Source organism: Hemiscyllium ocellatum, chromosome 17 (genome assembly GCF_020745735.1).
Source record: "Hemiscyllium ocellatum isolate sHemOce1 chromosome 17, sHemOce1.pat.X.cur, whole genome shotgun sequence".
NCBI lineage: Eukaryota > Metazoa > Chordata > Chondrichthyes > Orectolobiformes > Hemiscylliidae > Hemiscyllium > Hemiscyllium ocellatum.
This window is the reverse complement of record NC_083417.1, coordinates 11,665,157-11,692,156: the sequence shown is the minus strand read 5'-3', so window position 1 is coordinate 11,692,156 and position 27,000 is coordinate 11,665,157. Positions and strand designations below refer to the sequence as shown.

The window sequence follows — 27,000 nt, the reverse complement described above, 5'->3', positions numbered from 1 at the left end:
AACTCTCCTTAAATCCAACCTTTTAGAGAATTGTTGGTGATCAGGCCTGACATTGCCGTCTGTGGCTCAAATGTAAACATTGCTTTAAAGTGGTCGTGTCAGCATGCTCAAGTTTTTGAGGTAGAATTTAAACCTAGGACTTGTGAACTCAAAAGCAAGATTAAGGCCTCTGAGTTATGTCTTGCAGCATATAAGTGAGTATGTTGTTCATACCTTCTTTGCCAGAGCATACATGCATACCATAAGCCAGTTGGAGGCAGTAGTTACACTCTGTTACCCACAGTGATAGATAAGACTTGTGTTAGAAGAATACCTATTGGGTTTCAGCAACTGTCATTCCAAGTCCGCATTATTTCCTCATGCTCATGATGAAAGCTACCCCATGTGTAGCAGAGGAGAAATTTGTAATTCATGCAGACAGTTGTGGGACAACATTTTTGTACATATTTAAGGCTGAGATGGACAGATCAATGGGGAAAAGGCAGGAAAGTGTGAAGTCTTAGATGGGGTCATGATCCTTTTGAATGAGGGGTCGAATTGCCAATCCCTCTTTACTATGGTCTTAAAAAAGTCCCTTCAATGATTTGAGCAGTCCATTTCTGCCTTGTTGCATTGTATTTAATAAATTAACTGTGTAACTTGGTTCCTTGTGGCTTTGGCAGAGACTGATATTTCCTCTTAGACTGAGTGCTCCTTGCATTGTGTTCATTGAGTTGGTCAATCTTTTTGCCTTGCTCGAGCTCATATCATCGAACAATTCTGGGCCTTGTATATGGACCCATAGACCTTTCATTACATGCTAGATATTTACCTAATCATTCTGTTCAGAGCTTTTATTACACGCCCCTGGTGTAGGTAGGACTTGAACCCAAGACACTACCACCATGCCACAGAGGCCCCATTTCATTGCATGTGAATACATTCTGACCGGTTCCCCACACAAACACCCCTTTGACTTTGAGATTCTTGTTTCACAGAAGAGCGCAGAGTCCTTTCGGTTGTTTTGCAATGTAACCTCAAAGGGTCAAGTGCAGGCTAAAGTCACCAGCTTTTAGACTCAATCATTCCTGATTTGAATTAATATAATATCAGCCATGGTGGCTTCAGCCTGTGCATTTTGCAACCTTCCGTAACATTTTGGATTTTGTCTGACTTAATTGTGCCATCTTGTCGTTGAATCCAATTTGACCCCTTGTTTATTTATATCTCGGTATTAGGACCACGCTCTTCAAACTAATTTGTTCCTGGTAACTCTGTTTCCCAATACCAGTTAGAGACCTTTGCTGGAGGGCTGGCTTAAGTCTATTGAGTCCAGCTTTATGCAATGATTACTGGTTTAAAACAGATGCTGGGAACACAACGTTCCTTTTGTCTCACTTTATTGTAAGTACAGTTGAATGCAGGAAAAAAAAGCACAACTAGCTTGCCAAGAAATTTTCTGCTTAGATCAGGATTATGTTGGGATCAGGAGTTTCATCAAGGCTTAGAAAGCATTGCTCTTTTCTTTGCCTTGTAGTCCATTCAGCCTGACTAAAGCTGAACATTAACAAACACTGAACATTTTGAGCAGAAAGCATGCATTTCACAGAAACGTGTTTCATTTTCACGTTGTAATGCTGTCTCAGCAATGGTGGTGAGCAAATTGCTTATGTATCACATATCGAAGAAAAGGGATTTAGTATTTAAGTGATGGAGAATTCTGTAAAGTGAGAGTGAATGGGAAGCAGCTTGGCCCATTGAAATTCTATTTCATGGGAGGAAGTGGGAAATAGTTCAGTCAATTGGTATTCTACAGAATTCAAGTGAATGTAAAGTGGCTATGGCCATTATAAATATATGCAATGTGAGTCAATGAAGAAGGATTTAGTACTTTGGAATGATACACAGTGGAATCAGAAGGGAAAGGGTTTAATCTACACAATGGGAGGCAGTGAGAAAAGAGTTTGTTCATTTGTAATTATATATAATGTGATTGAAAGTGATGTTTGTGCTATGTTGGTGTTCTTTGATTATCTATATTGTAGTTGACTATAAACTGACTAGTGCATGGTTTCTTCAGCTTTAATTTATACTGGTTTGATTTATTCACTTATTTGGATTTGGGACTCCAAAATGATATCTCTTATTTATTCTAATGGGAAGACCTTGGCTTTAGCATTCTGCTGCAAATAAATGAATTGGCGAAAAGCCATTCTTTATTTTCTACCTCTTGTTGCTTGAAGTTGAGTGTAGAATAAAGGGCTTTGGAGGAAAATAAAACAATAGAGTAAGATTAATTGGATAATTCTATCCATGAGCCATCACAGCACGATGGGCCGAAAGGCAGGCTTTTGGGACTGTGTCATTTTAAACTTCAGTTGTGCAGCATCATGGGTTTGCAATTATTTTGGGTTTCCTCAGTTCCCTCCCCGCACCTTGTCTCAGTCAAATCCCTCGAACTCAGCACCGCCTTCCTAACCTGCAATCTTCTTCCTGACCTCTCCGCCCCGACCTCCACTCCGGCCTATCACCCTCACCTTGACCTCCTTCCACCTATCGCATTTCCAACGCCCCTCCCCCAAGTCCTTCCTCCCTACCTTTTATCTTAGCCTGTTGGACACACATTCCTCATTCCTGAGGAAGGGCTCATGCCCGAAATGTCGATTCTCCTGCTCCTTGGATGCTGCCTGACCTGCTGCGCTTTTCCAGCAACACATTTTCAGCAATTATTTTGGGTGGGCTTGCTCACTTGGCTGGGTGGTCAGTTTGCCTTGCAGAGTGATGCCAACAACTTAGGTTCAATTGTTGTCCCAGCTGAGGTTATCGTGAAGCTCCCACTTTCTCAACCTCTTTCCTCACCTGAGGCAGGGTGACCCTCAGCTTAAACCCACCACTGGTTGTCTCTCTTTGATAAGAGAGCAGCTTCCTGGGACTGTGGCAATTTTGCCTTCCTTTTAACTCACTCTGCCATTGGTTGCAAGTAATAATTCCCCTGAGAATGAGTAGGTACAAAGAAAACTTGAAGGTATGTTGGTGTTGTTGTTGCAAGTACTCATCTGTGTGACCAGAGATGAGTTTTGATGTTCTTAGCATCGAGGTGGTCATTTCAAAAACTCCATGAGATATTGTGCTAATATGATGAGACAAAGTAGAAGCAGTGTAGATTTCAAATGGTAAATTATTATTTGGGTTGTTTTTGTGCTATAAATTGTGCTGTAATTTGTATCAAGACTTGCTTTACAGTAAACTGTACCAAGGGATATCACAAAACAATATTTTACAGAAACCAAGCACAGAGAAATTAAGGTGAGAACTTTGATCAAATAGGGAGATTTTAAGCAGCGATTTAATAAAAAGAACAGTTGAAAGGCAGAAAGACTTAGAGGATTTCAAAGCCTCATGGTTACCTATGATTGAGCGACGAAAGATGGGAATACGTGGTGCAGATCTGAAGGAATGCTATTATCTCAGAGGGTTATAGGTGCTGAGGGAATGACAGAAATGGAAGGAGAGAGGCCATGGAAGGACTTGAAAATTAGATGTTGGGTGGGAGGAAGGTGTGATAGTGAAAAAGAAAACCAAGAAAATAAATGAAGCCACAAGTGCGTTCGGATGACACAAATGGTTTGGTCTTGGAAGATGTGGAGGGAAAACAGATACAATCTGGTGCAGGGAGGCTGTAAAACAATTGGTAGGGGAAGCAAAACCTGTCATACCATGGAGCTTGGAGTGCTGTCCTAAGACTCGGGTACAGGACACAGAGGACAGTGCAGAAGGAGTTTTATCATTTACCTATACCGTACTGCTCCTTTTATGGGAATGCTTGGTGTTCACACTGTCGTGCATGAAGTAGATACTTTATCTTTGAATTTTTTTTAGTGAGTTTAGTCCCAGGATATCTATAGCATCTCAGTGGCATAACTATCCATTCCTCTATAAAGAGAGGTGACCTGTCATGGGGCAACAGAAAACGAATGAGCTGGTGGATGGAATGAGATAACAGAAACTATTTGATACTTGAGTTCAGTTCTGAGAAAGTTCTCCTCGCCAATGCTTATCATTCTGACAGCATCACCACAAGATCATTGTGTTTGAGGACTATATGTGAATGTGCAGAAGTAATTCATGGGTAGTAATGTGTTGAGAGATATCCTGTGGTCAAGAAAGGCACAACAACAATTAATCTCTTTATTTCACCGTAAGGTGGCACACATGTTATTGGATCTTAGCCTGCTTCTATGTGTAGGTATCTGTGTGTTATCTTCTGTTTGGACTGTAATACACCAGTGAGATCGATTCCCAGTTTGTACTTTCACAGGTCTATATAAATGCCAGTCTGGACTAATTTGTTTAATACTATTTTTAACCCTCAGCCAAGCCTCGGAATTTCCATATATCAGTAACCTATTATCTTCACCTGCTGATGGACACTTATGATTTTGGCATTTGAGGGTGTCACTAGCAATGAAGGTGTGATATATTTAATGCTGTGTTGTACGCTTAGAAAGTGCTGTGAATGAAGGAGTGAATGGAATGGTTTATTAGGGCAGTCAGCCAACTAGCTCCCAGATGTGCCAATGTCGAACTTGAGCCAAAAGATTCAAACAGATGAATGAGAGTGGGTACTGAGTGAGTCACTCTTTCTATTCTTTTGCTTTTGAGCCTTCTACAGAATCACCTTGTGACTCCCACCTCCAGTGCTCAACATGCCTGAGCCTCCTCATTACCCTACCCCCTCCCCAACATTACAGCACCTCTGTAAGCTGTCCTCAAGAATATTCTGATCTGCAGTGAATTTAGCTTATTATTCTGAGGCTCTTTGACCATCTCAAAGATCAACTAATTGGTCTGTTGTGGACTCTCCAATTTAACAATCTCCAGGTTGATGTGAATCCAAAAGGGAATTCTGCCAATGGAAAACCAAGATATCCCCCAAATGCTAAAAACAGCCAGTTGTGTGGTCCTAAGCTAGGGAAGGAAAGAGTTGATGATACACTGGTCATCCATTAGGAAAGGTTACAGGGGGCTTCAGAACCATGTTCAAACAGCGATCACTGGCACAAGGCAGGATTTGGTAATCAGCATTACTGCAAACGATAAGCGCTTAGAGCAGACAAATGAGAATGTAAATGCATGCCAGTGGAGAAGATGCTGTGGATGCGCAAAGCGTAGTCCGTGTGCTCAGTGAATACATCCTGGAAACATTCACTGTAGAAGACTATAGCAACATGTCTTGTTTTTCAGAAAATAATCCCTAAGAATTAAGGGTGTCAATGTTAATAAGATGCAGGTTTTAGAAAGGCTTACAGAGCTCAAAACTAACAAATCCTGAGGGATGTATGGTATCTGTCCAATAGTTTTAAGAGAGACTAGGGTGAAACTAGTGCATCGCTGATAACTGCTTTTCGTCAGGAAATGTTGGAGAAATATTACAGGATTGGAAATCTGATAACATGGGGTTCGTATTCAAGAGAGAAGTCAAGTCAAAGATGAATAGCATTAGAAGCATTCATCAGTTCCTGGAGAATGTCTGAGGAATATGTAATAATTAGTAGTCAGTGTGGCTGAAGGAAAGGAAGATCCAATCTACTATGTCTCCCTAACCTGTTAACAGATGAGATCCAAACCAATAAGAGGCAATCAGGATTGCAGGATTGATTTGAACCACCACGTATCTTTGACAAAAATCCTTTGGTAATGACCAGAGCTGGAATTAAAACCATTGATGATCTGAGAGGCAGTGAAGGATTTTAAAGAGAGGAAGAAAAAGTGGAAACTTGTCATGGGATTGGTACCAGAGTGGTGAGGGAGGGAGGGTCAATTTTCAGTGAAATACTCCAGGTTTCATTGTTGTAGAGGTGTCCTTACTATTTAAAATATTTGCTAACTACTTAGAAATCTGTTGTAAGTTGACAAGGTTTGTAGATGATACTGAGCTGAAAAGGAAGAGTGTAAATTTGGAAAAGATAAAGAAGCTTGGGACCCCAATAGAAATTTAGTAGAATCTGAATCTAGTAAATAAATGGCAGATAAAATCTAATACAGTTACTTTTGAGGAACTCCATATTCATTGGAATAAAATTGTATATAGTGTGCTCAATGTTTATCACCAAGGCACACAGGAAACTGTCACATCACAAAAATTAAAGATTTAATACATATGTAAAATTTCCCCAATTTACCTGCCTTTATGTCCAAGGTTTTTGTAATTCATACAAAGAACTATTTATTACAAGGAAATAAGTTGTGGCTACTGAAAAACAATAATGAATCCTTCATGTATGACTCTACTCATTAAGATTAGATTAGATTCCCTACAGTGTGGAAACAGGCCCTTCGGCCCAACAAGTCCACACCGACCCTCCGAAGAGTAACTCACGCAGACCCATTTCCCTCTAACTAATGCACCTAACACTATGGCCAATTCACCTGACCCGCACATCTTTGGATGGTGGGAGGAAATCGGAGCACCCGGAGGAAACCCACGTAGACGCAGGGAGAATGTGCAAACTCCACACAGACAATCGTCCAAAGCTGGAATCAAACCTGGGACCCTGGTGCTGTGAGGCAGCAGTGCTAATCACTGAGCCACCATTTATAAATTTCCCCTCAACGCAAACAGATGGATTCAGAGAGGAATAGAAAATAATATGGACATTACAGATGGAGTGAAAAGGCAGTTCCTTTTGAACTTCTGCTTATTAATCATCTACCTACCTTAAGAATGTTCAGGGATTTTGCTTGCACCATCTTTTCAAGGAGAGAGTTCCAAATACTCACCACCTTCTGAGAGAAAAGCATTTAGGTACATTTCCCTTTTAAATATGTGGCCTTTAATTTTTAGCTGATAGATTCTCCCATAACATGAAACTTTCACTTCACATTGCCTTTGTCAAGACCCTTCAGGATTTTAGAGGTCTCAATCAAGTCCTAGATTAGATTAGATTACTTACAGTGTGGAAACAGGCCCTTCGGCCCAACAAGTCCACACCGACCCACCACCCACCCATATCCCTACATTACCCCTTACCTAACACTACGGGCAATTTAACATGGCCAATTCACCTGACCCGCACATCTTTGGACTGTGGGAGGAAACCGGACCACCCGGAGGAAACCCACGCAGACACGGGGAGAATGTGCAAACTCCACACAGTCAGTCGCCTGAGTCGGGAATTGAACCCGGGTCTCAGGCGCTGTGAGGCAGCAGTGCTAACCACTGTGCCACCGTCCTCTTCTAATGTCCGGATAATTTTCTGTTCTGAACCCCAGCAGGTACAAGTCCATCCCATTAAACATTGTCTCTGAAGGCAATCTACCCATTACAGTTATTAAGATAAAATGAGGACTGGAGATGCTAGAGTACAGAGGTGAAAAGTGCAGCGCTGGAAAAGCACAGCAGGTCATTCCTGATGAAGGGCTTATGCTCTAAATGTCGACTCTCCTGCTTCTGCTGCCTGACCTACTGTGCTTTTCCAGTGCCACACTCTTCGACACCATTCTAGGTTTTAGTCTAGCAAACCCTCCATGAACTGCTCCCAACACATTTATATCCGTCATTAACATACTCCTGATGGAGTTTCTATTGCCCTGTAGTGAAGCACAATACTTTAATACTTTTATATTGTATTAAATTCCCCTTGTGATAAATGATAAATGATTCTTTTCTGAATGACAAAATGTGCTCCTTTGCACAAAGATCCAATAGGTGTGCCAGCAGTGTTTATACCATAGTATTGTTCAAGAGCACATTTGATAATGTGCTTATTTTCATATGCTTATTCTGAGCGGATAGCCCATGGTGGGTTGAACAGTTTCCTTCGCTTGTACTTATATGATTGCTAGGTAGGACAGAACATCAACATTGCTGAAAAGAGACGAGAAGTCAAAGCTTAATTGCCTTGCAGTCATCAGGATGCAAAGCTAGAAAACCAACCTCAGAAGGTGGTTGTGGCTTATAAAGCAAGAAGACAGGGTGCTAATTGGTTGGCAGGGAAATGTAGCAGGAATTGTTAGCTGTGATAATTAACTGATTAAATTTAAAAACCAGGCCCGATTTGTTGGAGCATTGCCTTGGGGTTGTATTGGAGTTCAGCTGTTACACCAGTATTTGCATAATTGAAACCTGTGATTAGTGTATATTTAATGGCCACATTGAGCTGCACGGATTCTAACCATTGCAATATTGACATTGATGTTCTCATGTTCCGAAGTTTTCATTCTCTCTCCCTCAAGTCACAGGGAGCTTTAATGCAGGCCTGACATTAATTTCCCTCATAAAATTTGATTTTTGTTTGGCACAATTATCCTCAGGCAAGATTCTTATTTTCGAGGTCTGATGTCGGACATTCACAGACACATTTTGTTTAATTAGATCAGAAAAGACTTTGTTTTAGTTTTTTGACCAGACATGCATTACAAAACATGTGGCCCGAAATAAAACTTTTTTTTTCTGGTTGCTGTTTTCGTTGGCCATCAATAAAAATGTTTGGAACTTGTGGTTGGCCACCCAAGATTTGGGCAAGATGTTAACTATTTGCTGTGGCAACACAACAGGGCAAGTGTAATCCTGCACTCATTGCTTGCTAATTGAAGTTATTCACCATGGCAACACAATTGAGAGGCATTGAAATGATATCGAGATAAATGATATTGCTTTACAGACCTAAATCTTCATTTTTAAAAATTTGTTTCTGGGATAAAGGCATCGCTGGCTTGGCCAATATTTATTGCCCATCTCTTAATGCCAGACAGAAGCAAGTTAATGAGCTGTTGTCTTGAGCAGTAAAAGGTAAGGACTGCAGATGTTGGAGATCAGAGCTGAGAGTACATTGCTGGAAAAGCACAGCAGGTCAGGCAGCATCCGAGGAGCAAGAGAGTCAACGTTTTGGGTGTGAGCCCTTCTTGATGAAGGGCTTATGACTGAAACATCGATTCTTCTGCTCCTTGGATGTGACCTGACCTGCTGTGCTTTTCCAGTGCCTAATTTTCCAACTGTTGCCTTAAGCAGTCTGAGTTTAAGGATACTCACAGAACACTAAGGGAGGGAGTTCCAAGATATTGACCCAGTGGCAATGAAACAATGGTAATATATTTCCAAATGAGGAAGATGCACAGCTGAGAGTGAAACCTGTAGTTGGTGGTGCTGCCCTTTTCCTCAGAGATGGTAGAGCAACTTTTTTTACACACACAGTGATTCATGTGTGGAATGAACTGCCAGAGAAAGTGTTGGATGCAGGTACATTTACAATGTTTAAAGGACATTTGAACAAGTCCATGAATAGAAAAGGTTTGGAGGGATGTGGGCCAAACACAGGCAGCTGGGACCACTTTAGTTTGGGAACAATGTCAGCGTGGAGTGGTATAACTCACCGGTTTGTAATGTGCTGGGTATGATAGCACCGTGGGTTATTTGGTGGAGAGTGAAAAGGAGATACTGCTGCATGACATGGTTATAAGGAAGGCTTCCCTGTTTAACACTGCAGTGCAGCATCTTCAAGAGTCAATAAAATTGAAGCATCCATAAAATTATATAGTACTCAAGGTGTAAAAGAAGTCCATTCGGCCCACTGTTCAGTGCTATTGTCAGTACTCTATGCAAACCTTTTTCCACCTGACTTTATCTTACCCAACCAGTTTACCCTTCTACTCTAATCCTTGTGATGAACTGGTTTCCCCTTCAGTGTACATATGCCATCTTGTGCCATATTGGTAGATGGTGGTGTTGTGGGTTATGGTACTAAATGAGTAAACCTGCAGTCTAGTTTTATGGCGTTATGGGTTCGAAACAGCCAGTGGAATTAAAATACAAATAAATGAACCTCAAACTTAAATCTGTAAGTGTGAAGCTATTAATTATTATAGCAATCCATCCAATTTACTCATGCTCTTCAGGGAAAGAGATCTGTTGAAAGTATTTAGTTGATTGTAAAACACCTTGGACTAGCAATAAAGTGCTTTATAAATAGAAGTGCTTTAGTTTCCCCTACTCCTTTTAATCGTTCTGTAGTCATAGATGTGGATACCAGCTGTGGCTTCAAGATTACCGCTTTCTATTCAAAGACTGTAGTTTGGGCTCCACTGCAGTGACGAAGCAGAAATCTCCAGATAGAACCTCCCATACATTACTGTTGGAGTGCCAAAAACAAAAAATGCTGAAAATCACAGCAGGTCAGGCAGGATCCATGGAGAGAGAGCAACCTAATGTTTCAAGTCCTGGTGACTCTTCATCAGAGCATTGCCAGGAGTCATCTAGACTCGAAACATTAGCTTCCTTTCTCTTCAGGGATCCTGCTTGAATGCTGTGATCTCCAGCATTAGTTGTTTTCTGTAAACATTCCATGCATTATTTTAAGAAACAGTATATTCCTCAGTATCCTGGTCAATATTTAACTCTCAATTTCATGGGAAAGCAGAGAGTTTGGTCACTATTTTGCTTTTTATGTGTTTTACTGTGTACAAGTTGACTGCTGTGTTCGCTACATTTAAACAATGACTACACTGCGAATGGACTTCACTGGCTATAAATCTCTTTGGAATCTGCTGAGCATCCTTTATAAGATTGTCACCGACGAATCCATCAGGGCGGGTGGTTTTGTGCTGAATCACCTCTGAGATAAGAGGCAAAACTTCAAATCCCACCTGCTCCAGAGATATAACATCCCTTGACAAGTTGATTACAAATATCCAAAAAGGAAACAATACATCAATGAGAAAGGAAGGAGGACAAAGAAAATAAGCACTTGGAGCTTCTGAAATTTCCTGCCTCCTATTTATTGTAATATTTTCCTTTACCGAGAGGGCTGGGTCAAGACGTACCTGCTGCATATCTCTGAGCATGATGATTAGAAAATATTTAAACCCAGCAGGGCAGGGGAATGGGTTGCAGTGGTATTGTTCCTACTTCAGAGCCAGGAAGCCTGGGTTCAATTCTCACTCACTCCAAGTGTAGTAGCTTCTCTGAACAGGTTGGTTCAAAAGTATCAAATTCCACTAACAATTTCAGAGGAAACCTGGTTACCTGAAGAGTATTTGGCATGTGACACATGCTAACTCAAGGAGTGGTTGAGATGAATCACAAAGATGCTTTCGTAGGGATGCTAAGTAAACACAGGTGGGAGAAAGGAAAAGGAGGACGTGCTGATTGGGTTGGACAATAAGGGAGAAGCTTATCTCTCCACGCTTCAGGCTCACTGCCTTTATTCCTGATGAAGAGTTTTTGCCCGAAATGTTGATTTCGCTGCTCGTTGGATGCTGCCTGAACTGCTGGGCTCTTCCAGCACCACTAATCCAGAATAAGGGAGAAAGTGAGGACTGCAGATGCTGGAGAGTCAGAGTCGAAAAGGGCAGCAACTGGAAATGCACAGCAAGTCAGGCAGCATCCGAGGAGTAGGAGAATCAACATTTCGGGCATAAGCCCTTCATCAGGAATATGAAACCCTTCTCAGCCATTCGTTCCTGATGAAAGGCTTATGCCCGAAACATCAACTCTCATGCTTTTCGGGTGCTGCTGATCTGCTGTGCTTTTCCAGATTTCGACTTGGACAATAAGGCATTCAAAATTTGCATTGAAGTTAAGTGGAGGCCCAGAGAGGCTGTGTGAAATATAATCCTGGAGGTTCTTGAAAGTTGGGAGCTTGCTTGACAATAATTAATTTGTAGTCTTCGCCGATGTCTTTATGAACATCTGACCAAATGATTCCTCCTCTGAATCACAGCTCAATCTATTTGTCTTTGTGAATGTGTCTTGGTGCAACAAGCCCTTTGTATTCCCTTGAAAGGGAAAATAAAAGGAGGTGAATTAATTGGACTTGCCCACATTACATCTGAATTGTCTGCCAAAAACAGTACTGGATACAAGGGGCCTTTGGCCTAAATGTTTGAACTGAAGAGCGTGCAGCCTGAAATGAACATTAATAGGAACCTAGAAAACATAAGAGTATTACTGGAAGTCCTGCTTCCAGTAATGAACCATGGATAGTTAAGGTGCATTGTTGTTTAAAATGAAATCAAATTAATATGAAATCAAAGACAGGAAGCCTCTCTGTTCATCTTGCTGTGGATTTCTGGTGTGCATCTATGTTTGGCTCAGTACACACTGCTCATTTTGGGATGAGAACAAATTGATGGGCATGTGTGCTAAAGAAAGGATTACCTGTACCATTTTGCTCTTCGTCACTGTCAGAGGAAAGTATATTTTGACAACCAGCCTGGTTATCGCTTTCCTGAACAATGTGCCTGTGATTTTGGAGCCAATCTGCTTGATGTTGGTGCAATTCTCAGACTGTCAGGCTAGTGTTTTTACATTGATCCGAGTCAAAGTCATTGCATCATGGAAGTGGACCGTTCCAGCCATCACATCCATGCTAGCTTCCGTTGGAACAATCCAGCCAGCCCCATTGTACTCACTCTATGTATAAAACAAAACATGGACCTGCAAATGCTGGAAATCTGAAACTGAAACAGAAATTGCCTCTGAAATTCAGCAGGCCTGGCAGTTTCTATGGAGAGAAAGCAGAGTTAACATTTCAAGTCCGGCATCCAGTGTCTGTCCATTTTGCCCTACAAGTGGATTTCCATTGAATGTCCAACTGGTTCCATTTTTGAAATAACTGACCATCGCTGCTTCCACTGCTCTCCTAAACAGAGAGTTTCCAGGCCATTCCTTCATACCATTCCTTCCCACATTTCCTTTATAACTCTTCGCCAAAACTGTAAATCAATGAACTCCAACCTTGTACAATCAGCTAAAGGGAAAGAGAATTTTTCCTTTCCCCTTTCTAAATCTCTCTGAATCCTGTAACCTTAAAGTTTATTTTGCTTAAAAAGGAACCACCTCCTTCCTACCTTGCCAATAAAATCTCCCATTCCTAGAGATGCTGTTAGGTCTGTCCATCATTTTAAGTCCATCCTGAGGGTGGTGACCAGAAATGGACACAATAGTCTATTTGTGGCCCAATAGATACATCATTAACTCTTTTCTTTTTGTCTTAATTTCTGTATTGCTCCTATTTCAGCTTCTGCTTTGACTGTGTCATTATCACAGTCTAATATTGATATCCTGCCAATCTTGATAAGGATAGCGTTGGCTGAACCAGGCGTGACTTGCTGAGATGTCAGTGCTGATAAAGAAACTTTCTAAACTAAATGGAAATAATCTAAAAGATGGGTCCTGAAGATTTGAATTGAGGGGATTACAGCCAATACGTTTGGCAGCTTGTTGCACTGTGGGATTGTCCTTGGGAAGAAAGATTGTTGAAATACTGTCTTTGGCAACAAGTAATCTTTGGAATTTGTGAGGATGTCTGTCTCATGTTTTGTCACTGCTGGAGTGCAGCGATGTTCCCACTAAGCTGTGGCATAACCAGTGTCGACACACTGATTCCAGATGCGGAAGTCACTGTTTCTTACAGAGCTTGGAGGTCTGTGTAATGGAAAAGGAAAATGGGGGAGCATTGGAGGATACTAGGTACTTGCTTCAGTTAATACTCTCCATAGTACATTCCATACTTTATAGAGCAATGTGGTTGACTCTTTGATACCCTCTGGGCAATTAGGGATGGACAATATATACTGGCCTAACCAGAGGTCCCCTCATCCTGTGAATGAATTTTTAAAAAGTCACTCTATTTTTCTCCCTCCTTTGCTGCAGTGACTCCCATTCTAAATACTTGACCAATGATGTGACACTGGGATATTTTCCATGCTGTTTTTTGCATTAACATCTTTGGATCTTTCTTATGTCACTTTTCATTTAAGGATCCCGCACACAGCTTCTGAATTCTAAGGCCCCTTGGGCTTTAACTACTCTTGTAATATGTCCTGCCACTTTCAAAGATCAATGCACAGGAACTGCCACTTCCCTCTGTTCCTGTACTCTCCTTAGAACTGCACCATTTGATTTATATTGCCTCTCCCTTTTCCTTCTGTCAAAATGCATCATTTCACACTTCGCTGTATTAAATTCCATCTGTCACTTGTTAGTAATTGAATGGATCTCATCGACTGTGTTGGTTTTTCCTCCTTTGTGACTCTCGAGGTTTATGCAGTTTATTCTTGGTTACCGAGTGATCTCCAGTGGTAATGCTCATAGGAAATCCTAAACCTGGGACTTGTGTGGTGTGGGAATTGAACTTGGCTGTACGTAAGGACCTGATTACCACCAGCAGGCCGACCTGAAAGCTCAAGGCTAGCCTGGAATTGGGCATACCTGTGCCCTGTTTTAGTAATCTAAGTGAGCTGCTGATATCTCCAAAGGTACCGAGTGCAGGTGGATAAATGAATCACTGATGCAAAGGGCTCTCATGGGGCAGCGTGCATGACCATCAAAGATGTTTTCAGAGGGAGTAGCAATTGTGATTATGGTGGTGGATGACCACTCCTCATTTTGGTGACTCATCAATGTTTACCCCGTCACCCCGACTACCTGCCACTGCTTAAGAAAAATGTGTCCCATTGCTAAATCAGATCATTTACTAGAAGCCGCAACCCAAATCTTTTCACACTCATTGACTGTTGCCAAACTCCCTGACAGGCTTTCTATTGTCCACTCTATACAAACATGAATAATTTCTTCCCCTCTGCTAAGTCTCTTCAATAATCATAAGGCCAATGTGTGTGTATGCATATGTAAAATGTTAAGGCCATTTTAAAAGAGCTGAATCTTTCTTCATTTCAGCACTTCACATTGCAGTTACTAACCAGTGAATTAACTTATGGCTTCCTTGTATTGTTACCAATTCATGTTTATTAAATCAGGCCATGTTTTCCCTCCTTTCCTGAGGTCCACTCATCTCCTGAGAGGTACTATTTAATGTTGGTGAAGTTGTTTATTTAGAGCTTTACCTCAGTACAATTTACTGTACAAATAGACCCTTCTAATGACATAGACCTTTACTATTTAAAATCTCTACAGTGTGGAAGCAGGCCATTCTGTCCATCAAGTCTGCACTGACCATCCAAAAAGCATTTCACCCAGGCCCACATCCCTTTCATATCTCGATAACCACACAACCCCATATTTCCCATGGCCAATCCACCTAACCTGAATATCTTTGGACTGTGGGGGGAAAGCAGAGCACTCAGAGGAAACCCACACAGACACAGAAGAACGTACAACTCCACACTGATAATCGCCCATGGCTGGAATCAAACTCATATCCCTGATGCTGTGAGGCAGCAGTGCTAACCATTGAGCCACCATGCCCCTTAAAGTAAAGCATTCAATAAATGAAGATATTTTAATTTCTGTCGCAAATACTGTCAAAGTACAGTCCGTAAGGTCTCACATCCACACCAATAATCTTTCCTCTGATGGCTGTGTTCACCTTTCCTTTCAAAATGGCTATTCTGGCGTTCCCTTCTCATCTTCTCCTCTATTTGCTGCTGACTGATTGTCGCAGGCTACTTTATTAAGGTACTCCACACAAAGCTGTCCATTTGATTAGCACCCGCCTTCACCACTGACACACAATGTGCACAGTCTGCACAATGCACTGCAGTAACTCACTGAGGTTTCTTTCCAAACCTGTGACCTCGAAGGACAGGAGCAGTTGATAATTGGGAACATCACCACCTGCAAGTTTCCGTTAAAAAACTACTCACTATCCTGACTCGGAAATGTGTTGTCTTTTCTATTAATGTTGTTGGGCCAAATTCCTGGAACTTCCTCCTTCCCAGTGTTGTGGATATCCTCACAGCCAGGACTGTAGAGTTCCATATTGCAACTCTCCACTGTTGATCACTTCTGAGCGCCAGTTAGGAATGGATTTAGTGCCGCCTTTGCCATCAGGACTCGCATCCCACAGATATATTGCGTGAAAAGAAATTCAAATGATTGGCTCAATCGAAAAAAGATTTATGGAAGAATTTACATGTGAACAAGTCAGCTGGGATACTTAGAGTGTTTTAGAGTAAATTTGCCTACAATTAATGTTAATAGAAATTTCATGTTAGAAGTGTTTCATCCCAGGCATTTCCTGTTTATGTACTGTTTCATTTTTAATTAGAAAGACAGAAAACCAATAGTTTGTCATGTAAACAACCATTATAATTTGAAAATACTAACAATTTTCTTTTCGTAATCATTCACTGTCTTTAATCATCCTTCTTTAGCTTCTGAGTCATTCGATGAGGACTGCCAATTGATTTTCTACCTTGTCTCCTCCTGTGGTGTTTCTGGGAAGTTATAAGATATAAAATTATGTTCAATTTGGAAAAAAAGTAACTTGGTGAAGTGACCTTGAAGCATACTAGAAACATGGAACCCCATCATATTGATCAGAGGGTTAGATAGGGTGGACAGGGAGAGCCTTTTTCCGAGCATGGGTAAGGCAAACACGAGGAGGCATAGCCTTAAAGTGAGGGGAGATAGGTATCAGACTGATGTTAGAGGTAGTTTCTTTACTCAGAGAGTAGTAAGGATATGGAATGCATTGCCTGCAATGGCAGTAGATTCGCCAAGTTTAAGTGCATTTAAGTCTTTACTGGACAGGCATATGGATGTAAATGGAATAGTGTAGATGGATGGGCTTCAGATTAGTAAGACAGGGTGGTGCAACATCGAGGGCTGAAGGGCCTGTATTGCGCTGTAATGTTCTATGAATGTAGAACAATACAGAACAGGAATAGGGCCTTTGGCCCTCTAAGCCTGTGCTGACACATTTTGTCCTTCCATACTAAAACTGTAGTCATGTACAGGATCTATATCCCTTCCTATTCATGTATTCGTCCAGGTGCTTCTTGAATGCTGCTATTGTGTCTGCTTCCTTCCAGGCACGATCAACCCTTTGTGTGAAAACTTGCCTCGCACATCTCTTTGAAGCATCCCATCTCCCATACCTTGAATCCGTCTCTCCCAGTAATTGACCCCTCCACCTGGGGAAAACGCCTCATACTCACCACTCTATCGGTGCCATTCACAATCTTATAAACTTCTGTAAGATCGCCCTTTAATCTCCTGAGTTCCAGTAAAACAAACCTTTCTTCATAACCAAAGCTCCCCCATACCAGGCAACATCCTGGTAAACATTTATCCACATCCTTCTGGTAGTGTGGTGACCAGGATTGTACACCATTCAGCTGGCAGCATCTGTGGAGAGTTAGAGTTAACATTTTGAGTCCGGAGTGACTCCTTTTCCGGTTCTGAAGAAGGGTCACATTTTCCTAAAACCTTGACTCTGCTTTCCCTCGATGTTTTCAGACTTGTAGGTATAGAGTCGATTACAGAGGAACCTCTGTATGAGATGGGTGAGCTCTATTTCATTCGGATAATTAATTATTCAGATAATTGATTTCCTCTGGGGCTCGGAGTTTTCTGTGAAGTCTGCTCCCCAGTCAGGAGACTAGGCAGAAGCACACTGCGTGTGAGATCCTGCCCACCCTCAACCCATCCACTCCCAACCCGCCCCCGCCCCACCCCCAACCCCGTCTCACTCTGCTCCCCGCACCCACTCCCAACAACGTCCAGCCCTACCCTGACCACTCACCAGCCCCTGACCCTACTGCCCCAAACCCCAAACCCTGCACCCCCAACCTTGCACCCCCCCCACCTCGCACCCCCCCCATTCACCACCACTCACCATCCAAACCCTGTCGGCGTCCCCGCTCCTGTTCCACCTTTCCCCCCCACTCCATGGGCCAGCCGGAGTGGACACCAACAGTAAGACTGCTGCTGCCTTTGTGGGGTAAGATTCCAAATAGCGCACACATGCACACACACACAACTTTTTGACAGGTTCCACCTCTGCCCAGTACAGGGCAATGTTGGAGAGATTATCTGGCGAAGGGTGGGTTTAGGGTACACGCCAGTGTAGGACTCCAGGGAAAGTGTTGGGTGGTGGGGGGGAGAGAGAGAGGGCGAAAGGTCAGTCATTTAGAGACAGTGCCTGGACTGTCCAAGACTGTTCTCGTCAGCATTTCAGTGTGCCAAGGTTTTTTTTATCATTGTAGCTGTAAATAAAAGACATGATCGGGGTTGAAACAGCTCCTTCACGTATTGTTTCTACTGGGACTTTGAGAACCCCTTTGGATAATCTGATATTCAGATAATTAATATTTGGATAATTGAGGTTCCTCTGTAGTTGGTGCAGACTAATGGACTGTACTGCATAATTCAATGACGTTGTTACCATGCCACCATTTTGCCCAAAGTATTAATACTCACCCGTCAACATGCTTGAGACTTAAAATCATCACATGACAGTCTTTTGTGTGTTGTAACACATGGGGGGAAGGAAAAACCCAAACAAATCCCATTTGTCTTCCAGTCAGGTTTAATACGGAGCCAAGAAAATGAATACCTTATAACTCCATTACCTCATCACCTGGCACTAAGACACAACTACACCTCATCTGCTGGTAATCGCCCTCATGCACTCTTCAAGCGATCGGTGGAGCACAGAATGCAACAGCGTCCAGTGAGTAGTGGACATCATCACCAGCACCATCTTCACTCTTATCATCCCCAACTGCAAAAGCATCAGCAGCACAAGAGAGATCAGAAGCAACACTACTGTGGGCGACGAAAGAAATGTATGTAAGGAACTTTCTTCTTGCGCTTATTGCCTTCATTTTGTCAGCAAAAATAGAGCTGTTTAAATCTAACTCTGCGTAGACACCAAGGTCAGCACTGTTCTCATACAAACATGTCTCTTGTGCATGAAGTAGCCCTGAGCTGCAAACTTTAGACATATTTTCTTCGTCCTTCAGCTCAAAACATTTTCATCCTGCAGTTCATTGGGAAGTGTGGGCTGTAATGGCAAGGGGTCATATTTGCAGCCTTTGGCAAAAGCTGGGACAAACCCCTGAGATGTCTCCTCCATCGCTGCATGTTATTGACGGATATTAACACTACAATGCTTGTTAAACTAGCTATTGTTTTGATGGAAAACTCTGAGTGTTTACTTGGCAATCCATCTTCACGATAAAATAAATCAGGACTGAATTGATTGGACTGATTTTCAATGTTGGTACCAGGACAGTGCTGACTGATTATTACTCAGTTACTGGTGCAGATTTGCAAAAGAGTTTCTGTCAAAGAAATTTTCTTTCTTTCTGAATCTAACTTTACAGCACAAGTGATCACTCTGATTGTGCTGGAACTCGGAAAGAGCTTTTGAGTTAGCTTTATTGTCACATGTACTGTCATGAGTGCAATGAAAAGTTTACAAGTTAACACCTTGGGCGCCACATTAGGTACAAAGATACCTAAGTACAGATTCTTGAGTACAAATTTTTAGGGAAAAAATAAAGAAATAAAAACTCCAGCATTACAGATCTTCAAAAATACAAAATCATAGCAATAAGTGAGAGCAATAACAAAATGAAAAGTTCAACCATCAGTTTGTTTACAGTGATATAATAAAGAAAAATAACGAAAAGGAGATAACCATCTCATTCCATTTTCGTTGCCCTTTCATGCCCTATGCCAGTTTGAAAACATTTGTTTTTCACAAATACTTACCTACCCCTCCTTTTTGAAAGGTATTTACAGACTCTGCTGTCTTGCTGTTTCTGGTGGGACACTGCATTGTCCAAAGCTCCTTGTCCTAAGCTTGAAGGCTCAAAATGGGTGCCTCAGCTTTAAAAATGGCATGCCCATTCTCATTGGCCAGATGGGATTTGTCATGGTACAAAACCATTCCATATGTGAGCACATGTCAGGTCGGGGACACAGTGCGTGGGATCATACCAACGATATTTCAGAGTCCCTTGGCTAGAGAGAGAAAACCATCTGTTAACTTCAGCTGTGATGATTGTAAGTGCCTGTGGTAACCATCAAAGAAAATGCTTCATTTTTAAGGGTATCGATTTAGTGGTGGGGGAGGGGAAGTGCCTGTATTTTTGGCATTGCCCTGCTTCTTGCTTGCTGTTTATATTAGGCTTGTAGAATCCTCCTTGCTTGGATAACCAGTGCTTTATTTATTCAATCCCACGCCCCATTGCCCCAGATAATTTTGTGAGGATCTGACAGATCATATCTTGGTTGTCTTTTGCAGGTTACTGTAATATCTTTTTGAAGGGTTAGTGGAGGGGAAGGGTGATTGGAGGTGGAATGGTGGGGAGGGGATATGGAATTGAGTAGGAAACTGGTGTCTGATATTCCTAAGTTCTTGAAACACACCGTTCATCTTCTGGTAAATTTGTTCCTTGACCTCCTCTTGTTACTCCAATAGCCTGATATTCTCTCCATTTGCCAAGAAATTTATCCCCTTAAATATTTCCTCACGCTTGTTTTTTTTCCCGAGGCCTTTATTGAAGCTAATAGAGCCAACTCAGGGGAACATTTCACTCAGCGGGATGTACTTAGCACTGTCTAAATATCAGAGGTGCTGAGTGCAGTCAGCAAATAACATAATTTCATCATCTTTTCATAAAAAAAATCTCCGCTTTCTTCCCTACTCTGCTATGCATTTGACTCTTGAAGAAGGAAGATCTTTTTGATGATGGTAAATCTCTTCGACTTCATCCAAGTTGTTTTTCACATCAGATTGGCAGCTGACTTTTGTCTCTCAGTTTTTAAGCACCCCTCTCCACCCCTCAGCTCCTTTTCTCTTGTTATGGCATTGCATGCCTTTCCCTTAACCCTCCATCACTCTTCACATTCTGCCCCCACCCTTTCAAAGTTCTACCCCCTTGACCCTCTGACCTCCCTCTGCTTTCCTCATGATTCCTGGAAATATGCCTCTCTGATCTCCTTTCCCAATAGGGGGCAGGCAGCACAATGGTTAGCACTGCTGCCTCATAGTACCATGGATCCAGGTTCAATTCCAGCCTAGGGTGATTGTCTGTGTGGAGTTTGCATGTTCTCCCCATTTCTGTGTGGGTTCCTGGTAGGTGCTCTGGTTTCCTCCCACAGTCCAAAGATGTGCACGTTAAGTGGATTGGCCAAGCTAAATTGTCGATTGTGTCCAGGGATGTCAGGCTAGGTGGATTAGCCATGGGAAAATGCTGGGTTACAGATGGGTGGCTGGATCTGGGTAGGATGCTCTTCACAGAGCCAGTACAAGACTCAATGGGCCAAATGGCATCTTTTCAGACCGAAGGGATTCCATGATATAAAACCCTCACCACTTTTGGTTACAACTGTGGCAAACACTTTGGGGTGTTTTTCTACACCATTGGTATTCAGTAACCATGAGTTTTGCTTGCAACTTTACTGTCTCACTATCTCCACCTTGCAACTTTATCTGTGTCCTGTAAAACCCACACAACCTGTGCCGGGGTTGGGCTCTGGTTCAGGGTAATAGGCAGGGGGTAAGGTATCTAGGTCTGAGCATAGATTGATCTGCCTACTTGTTTTCCCTGTTCACTGTGACACTGGGTTCAGTTGTACATTCTATCACTGCCTAAGGTGCGATTGTCTAACTCAAGGGAGACCAGGTACAAGATACTTGGGGTTAGCACTCATCAGCATGATTCTGAACCTCACTTGGTTGGGTTGAACAGTTCTGCAAAAGAGCCATGAGTGACATGGTGCTCAGTGGTTAGCACTGCTGCCTTACAACACCAGGGACCCGGGTTCAATGTTAGCCTGTGGTGACTGTCTGTGTGGAGTGTGCCTACTCTTCCTGTGTCCATGTGGGTTTCCACTGGGTGCTCCTGTTTCCTCTTACAGTCCAAAGATGTGCAGGTTAGATGGATTGGCTCTGCTAATTTGTCTATAGTATCCAGGAATGTGCAGGGCAGGTGGATTAGCTATAGGAAATGCAGGGAAGCCAAGAATGGGGTAGAGGGGCAAGTCACTCTTCAGAGAGAGACAGTGTGGACTCGATGGGGCAAATGGCTTGCTTCCTCACTGTAAGAATTCTAAGTTAAATTGGACTTGAAAGATTGAAATGGAGGAATATGGGCCGAGTACTGGCAGGTGGGACTAGATTGGGTTGGGATATCTGGTCAGCATTGTCAAGTTGGACCGAAGGGTATGTTTCTGTGCTGTACATCTCTATGACTCTTTGATTTACTCTTTCTCTCTCCACAGATGCTGCCAGACCTGCTGAGTTTCTCCAGCATTCTCTGTTTTTGTTTCAGATTTCCAGAACCCGCGATATTTAGCCTTTATTTATCAGATTGAGCCATTCACTAATGCAGTTGGCTCCTTGGTAGGTGTGAGGACTGGAAATGCTGAGTGTCTGAGCAAGTTGAAGGAGGCAGTTAAATTTCTGCAGCCAATATTTTCATCCACAGCTCCAGGGCAATTAGGGATGAACAATAAATTCTGGCCTAACCTTGTAGTGACATCCACATCTTTTGAACTGACAAAAATTCATCCATGTCCCTGAACTTGTGAGACTGGTTTCACTTCCAGAGAATGCTGCAATTTTAAAATCCTCCACCGTTCTTTCAAATTTCTCAATGATTTCTTCCCTCTGGCTATTTTTCAAGTATCTTCCAGTTCTCTTAATTTCTTCAAATTCGGCTGGTTCAATGTTCTCAATTTTAAGAGCTACAAGAGCAGGTCAGAGACTTGGTGAGTAACTCACCTCCTGATCCCCCAAAGCCTGTCCATCATCTACAAGGCAAGTCAGGAATACTCCCCACTTGCCTGGATGGGTGCAGCCCCAACAACCCTCAGGAAGCTTGACACCATCCAAGACAAAGCAGCCTGCTTCATTGTCATCATATCCACAAGCATCCACTCTCTCCACCACTGGCACTCAGTAACAGCAGTGTGTACTATCTACAAGACGTATTATTGCAGACATTCACCAAAGATCCTTAAACAACATCTTCCAAACTCATGGCCACTTTCAATGAAAAGCACAAGGACAAACACAGCAGATACATGGGAACGCTACAACCTGCAAGTTCCCCTCCAAGCTGCACACCACCCTGACTTGGACAATCCCTTCACTGTCTCTGGGTCAAAGTCCTGAAATTCCCTCCCAAATGAGATTGCGGGTTTACCTATTGCACGTAGACTGCAGTGTTTCTCGAGAAGGCAGCTCACTATCATCTTCCCAAGGGCTTTGAGGGATGGGCAATAAATGCTGGCCCAGCCAGTGACACCCGTATCCCATGCGAGAATGAACATAGTTGTCCACCATTGACAGCCTGATGTTTAGCTGACTTCAGCCTTAATTCTAAAAAGCCCTTAAACCTGTCTTCACATCCTGACCCCTCTTTCCCCTCCTTTAATGCAGTCTCTAGCAGTAACCTAATTGACAAAGCTTTTGGTTATTTTTCCTCCTGTGTTCTGTGCCTCATCGAAGATTAGATTACTTACAGTGTGGGAAACAGGCCCTTCGGCCCAACAAGTCCACACCGGCCCGCTGAAGCGCAACCCACCCATACCCCTACATTTACCCCTTGCCTAACACCACGGGCAATTTAGCATGGCCAATTCACCTGACCCGCACATCTTTGGACTGTGGGAGGAAACCGGAGCACCCGGAGGAAATCCACGCTGACAACGTGCAAACTCCACACAGTCAGTCGCCTGAGTCGGGAATTGAACCCGGGTCTCAGGCGCTGTGAGGCAGCAGTGCTAACCACTGTGCCACCGTGCCACCCACTGTGTCACTGTGCCAGCATTTATTGCCCATCCCTCAAAGCCCTTGGGAAGATGTTTTCCGTGATAATCTTGTTGAGTGCTTTGATCCACTTTGCAACATTAAAGGTGCCTTATGACTTCAAATTGTTGCAGTTGACAATTTGGTTTTCAAATTCAGGTTGGATCTTTAAAAAAAATATTTTATTCTCCTAATCTCAGTTGATCAATGGAAGATTGAAAACTGCCTCAAAGTTTTGTTTCGCTGTCCTTGTTTGTAATGTAAGAACTTAATGCTTTTTCACAAATGCATGGGGTGGGGGAGAAGCTGTAAAATTTACTTTCGGCTCCTCTTCAGAACTGCATGTTTTCTCTGCTTCCTTCTCTCCCCATATCCCCATCTCAGACATGCCTCAACCTCCAGTCGAAGATATCCACCTCTTGTCCGATGAATACAGCTCCAGGAGCAGACTGAAACGCACAGCCTTCGATTCCCGGAAATCCGGAGGGCTTACTGTTGAAACGCTGGTAGTGGCAGACAAGAAGATGCTTGAGAGACACGGCAGAGAGAATATCACGACTTATATCCTCACCGTTATGAATATGGTAAGCCAGTGAGAGGGTGCATTTGCCACTGGGATGGGGATAAACATTTTATTTGTGCCTTCTACCTTTCAGTATCAGGATTGAATCATCTACAAGGATTTGGCCCATTGAGTCCACACTGACACTCCGTAAAGTATTCCATGCAGACCCCAGCTCCATCCCTGCATTTCCCATGGCTAATCCACTAACCTGCCCATCCCTGATCACTATAGGCAATTTAGCATGGTGAATCCCGCTAACCTACACATCTTTGGACTGTGGGAGGAAAGCAGAGAAAACCCACAGAGACATGAAGGGAATATATAAATTCCACACAGACGGTCGCCAGAGGCAGGAATCAAACCTGGGTCCATGAAACTGTGAGGCAGCAGTGCCAACCGCTGAGCCACTCTGCCACCCTGAGCAGACAAAACCAAGATAGTAGTATATTTAAGTACTCACTTGGCTGGATGGGTGTCGCTCCATCAACACTCAAGAAAATTGACACCCTTCAGGACAAAGCAGCCCACTTAATCTGGCCCTATATCTACAACCTCTGTCCCTCCACTAACCATGCTCAAAGATGCACTGCAGAACTTCACCATGGCTCATTAATTATCACCTTCCAAGCCAATGACCCAAGAAGGGCAAGGGCAGCAGATACAGGGGAACACCACCAGTGGCAAGTTCTCCCAGCCAACACCATCCTGACTCAGAAATATATCACTGTTCTGTCACTGTCGCTGGGTCAAAATCTTGGAATTCCCTGCCTATTGGCACCGTAAGTCAACTGACAGAAGATGGGCCACGGCGGTTCAAGAAGCCGCTCTCACCATCATCTTCTCAAGGGCAATTAGGGACGGGCAATAAATGTTGTCCAGTTAATGATGCCTTCTTTCATAAGTGAATTTAAACAAAAAGGCTACGGATGTTTAATTGCTAGATCTGGAAACCTGTATTGTTCCAGATTACACAAACATTGAAGGCAGGACACTATCATGGGTCCGTGCAAAGACTTCAGTTCAGCGAGCTTGTGTCAAGGAGATCATTGATCTTGGTCCTGACCACTATACAGTGAAGCATCCCAGGAAAGCACAAAGACTACTCAAGACCATGTTTGCCTTCTCTGGTTTATCTCCGTGTTGTGGTGAAGTTACAACTTCAGTTGAATTGAATGGAGCTTATCTGATAGGGGGCAGCAACGAGCTCTCGGTGCTCGAGTGGAAAGGGATATGTTTCCTCTAGTATCTAGGTGATGGGCTGTTCCTTTGGCAGAGCTTTGAAGGTGATGGGAAAGTGGACATGAGCAATACCCCGGGAAATAATTTTGTTTCCTTTTCTGGGGGAGACTGGAACTGTGGAGACAATCTGAGGATAAGCACTCTCACTTTTGATCCTGAATTGAGGCGAGTTTTTGTGTTCTGACTGTCATGAGTATCTGGAATTCTTTTTGCCTAGAAAACATTGGAGGCTGGATCATTATATTTATTCAAGGTGGAGTTGAATAGATTATTGATTGATAAGTGAGTCAAGGCTCATGGGGCAGTAGGACAGGAAGGTAGAGCTGAGACTGTAACCAGATTCACCATGGTCTAATCATGTAGTGGAGTAGGTTTGAAAGGCTGAATGGCCCACTTCCTGCTTTAAGTCCTATGGTTCCAATGGATCCACAACCTCTCTCCAATTGTGACTGCTTTGAAGGTGGGGACAGAGAACAGAACCATTCAAGATCTCTATGATAAAGAATACCTTCATGCACAAAGGCTGGTACAAATCTGGAAGACTGTCCCTTTAAAAACCATTCTAAGGTTAGCTGTCAGTTGAAGATCAAAATGGAGGGTTTTTATTTAGTTAAAAGGAACTAATGTAGTGAGGTGGACCTGAGGTTTTGTGGGTTTAATGATCCAGTTGAGGGGTGGAACAGATTTAGGACGCTGAATGGCTTCTCCTATTCTGGATTGAGGCCTTGATGCAAGACAAGATCTTCATTCCTTGAAGAAACCTTTTTTTCTTGTCAAAGATGGTGCTAAATAGGGAGAGGTTGGGCAAGCTGGTACTTTCTCTTTCAGAGCGTTGGAGACTGAGGGGGCATCCTACTGAGGTGTATAACATCCTGAGAGGCATGGATAGGGTGAATGCACTCCGTCTTTTTACCAGGGTTGGGGAATCAAGAACTAGAGGGCATCAGTTTAAGGTTAGAGGGGAAAAAATAAAAGGGAACCTGAGGGCAACTTATTTACACAGAGGGTGGTACGCTTTTCAAATGAGCCGCCAGTGGAAGTGGTTGAGGCAGGTACATCAACAGCACGTAAAAGGCATTTGGACAAATATATGGAAGAATATGGGCCAATTGCAGGGAAATGGGATTAGTGTGGATGGACACATTTTGGCCTGTATAGACCAGTTTGGGCCAGAGGGCCTGTCTCCATGCTGTAGGACTCTATGGAATATTATGAGTTATTACATGTTCTTTATCGGAGGTGTGGTATAGGGAATTTACTTCCACAAATATTCCTCTCCTTGAAAATATAAATTTTCGATGTATCAAAGTATTTTTCTCTCTGAGGCTTGTGGAATCACATAGCATGAATACAGGCCTTTCAGCCCAACTTGTCCATGTTATCCAAAATCTCCGAATATCTTAACCTTCAGCTCCTTAAAATGTTCTTAAACTCTGAGGGACAGGGCACAATTGCTTCATCAGATCTGCTGAAAACTTGAAGCTGGTATCTTTTCTCTTTCATGCTTCTGTGTTTTAACAAGGCTTTGAAATTATTAGCGCAGCTGATCAGTAATGGTGGAATAGCTGAGACTGGACTCTGTAGCAAAGGGAAGCCTGAGCAAGATCTTTAAAATCATAAAAGGGTTTGATAGGGTAAACTCAAAGGCACTGGAGGACACTAATATGTCCAATATTGAATTTAGGGAACACTGATTTACACTGCGTT

At 42.8% G+C, this 27,000-nt stretch overlaps 1 protein-coding gene across 1 annotated transcript in view; it reads left to right on the top strand.

The window, feature by feature from the left end:
- The window catches only part of adamts18 (ADAM metallopeptidase with thrombospondin type 1 motif, 18), a 263,407-nt gene that overhangs the window by 66,261 nt on the left and 170,146 nt on the right, over positions 1–27,000 (top strand). The window contains exons 4-5 of the mRNA XM_060838319.1: positions 18,246–18,510; positions 23,874–24,073. Of these exons, the coding sequence (XP_060694302.1) occupies positions 18,246–18,510; positions 23,874–24,073 (465 nt within the window). The remainder of the gene's footprint in view (positions 1–18,245; positions 18,511–23,873; positions 24,074–27,000) is intronic.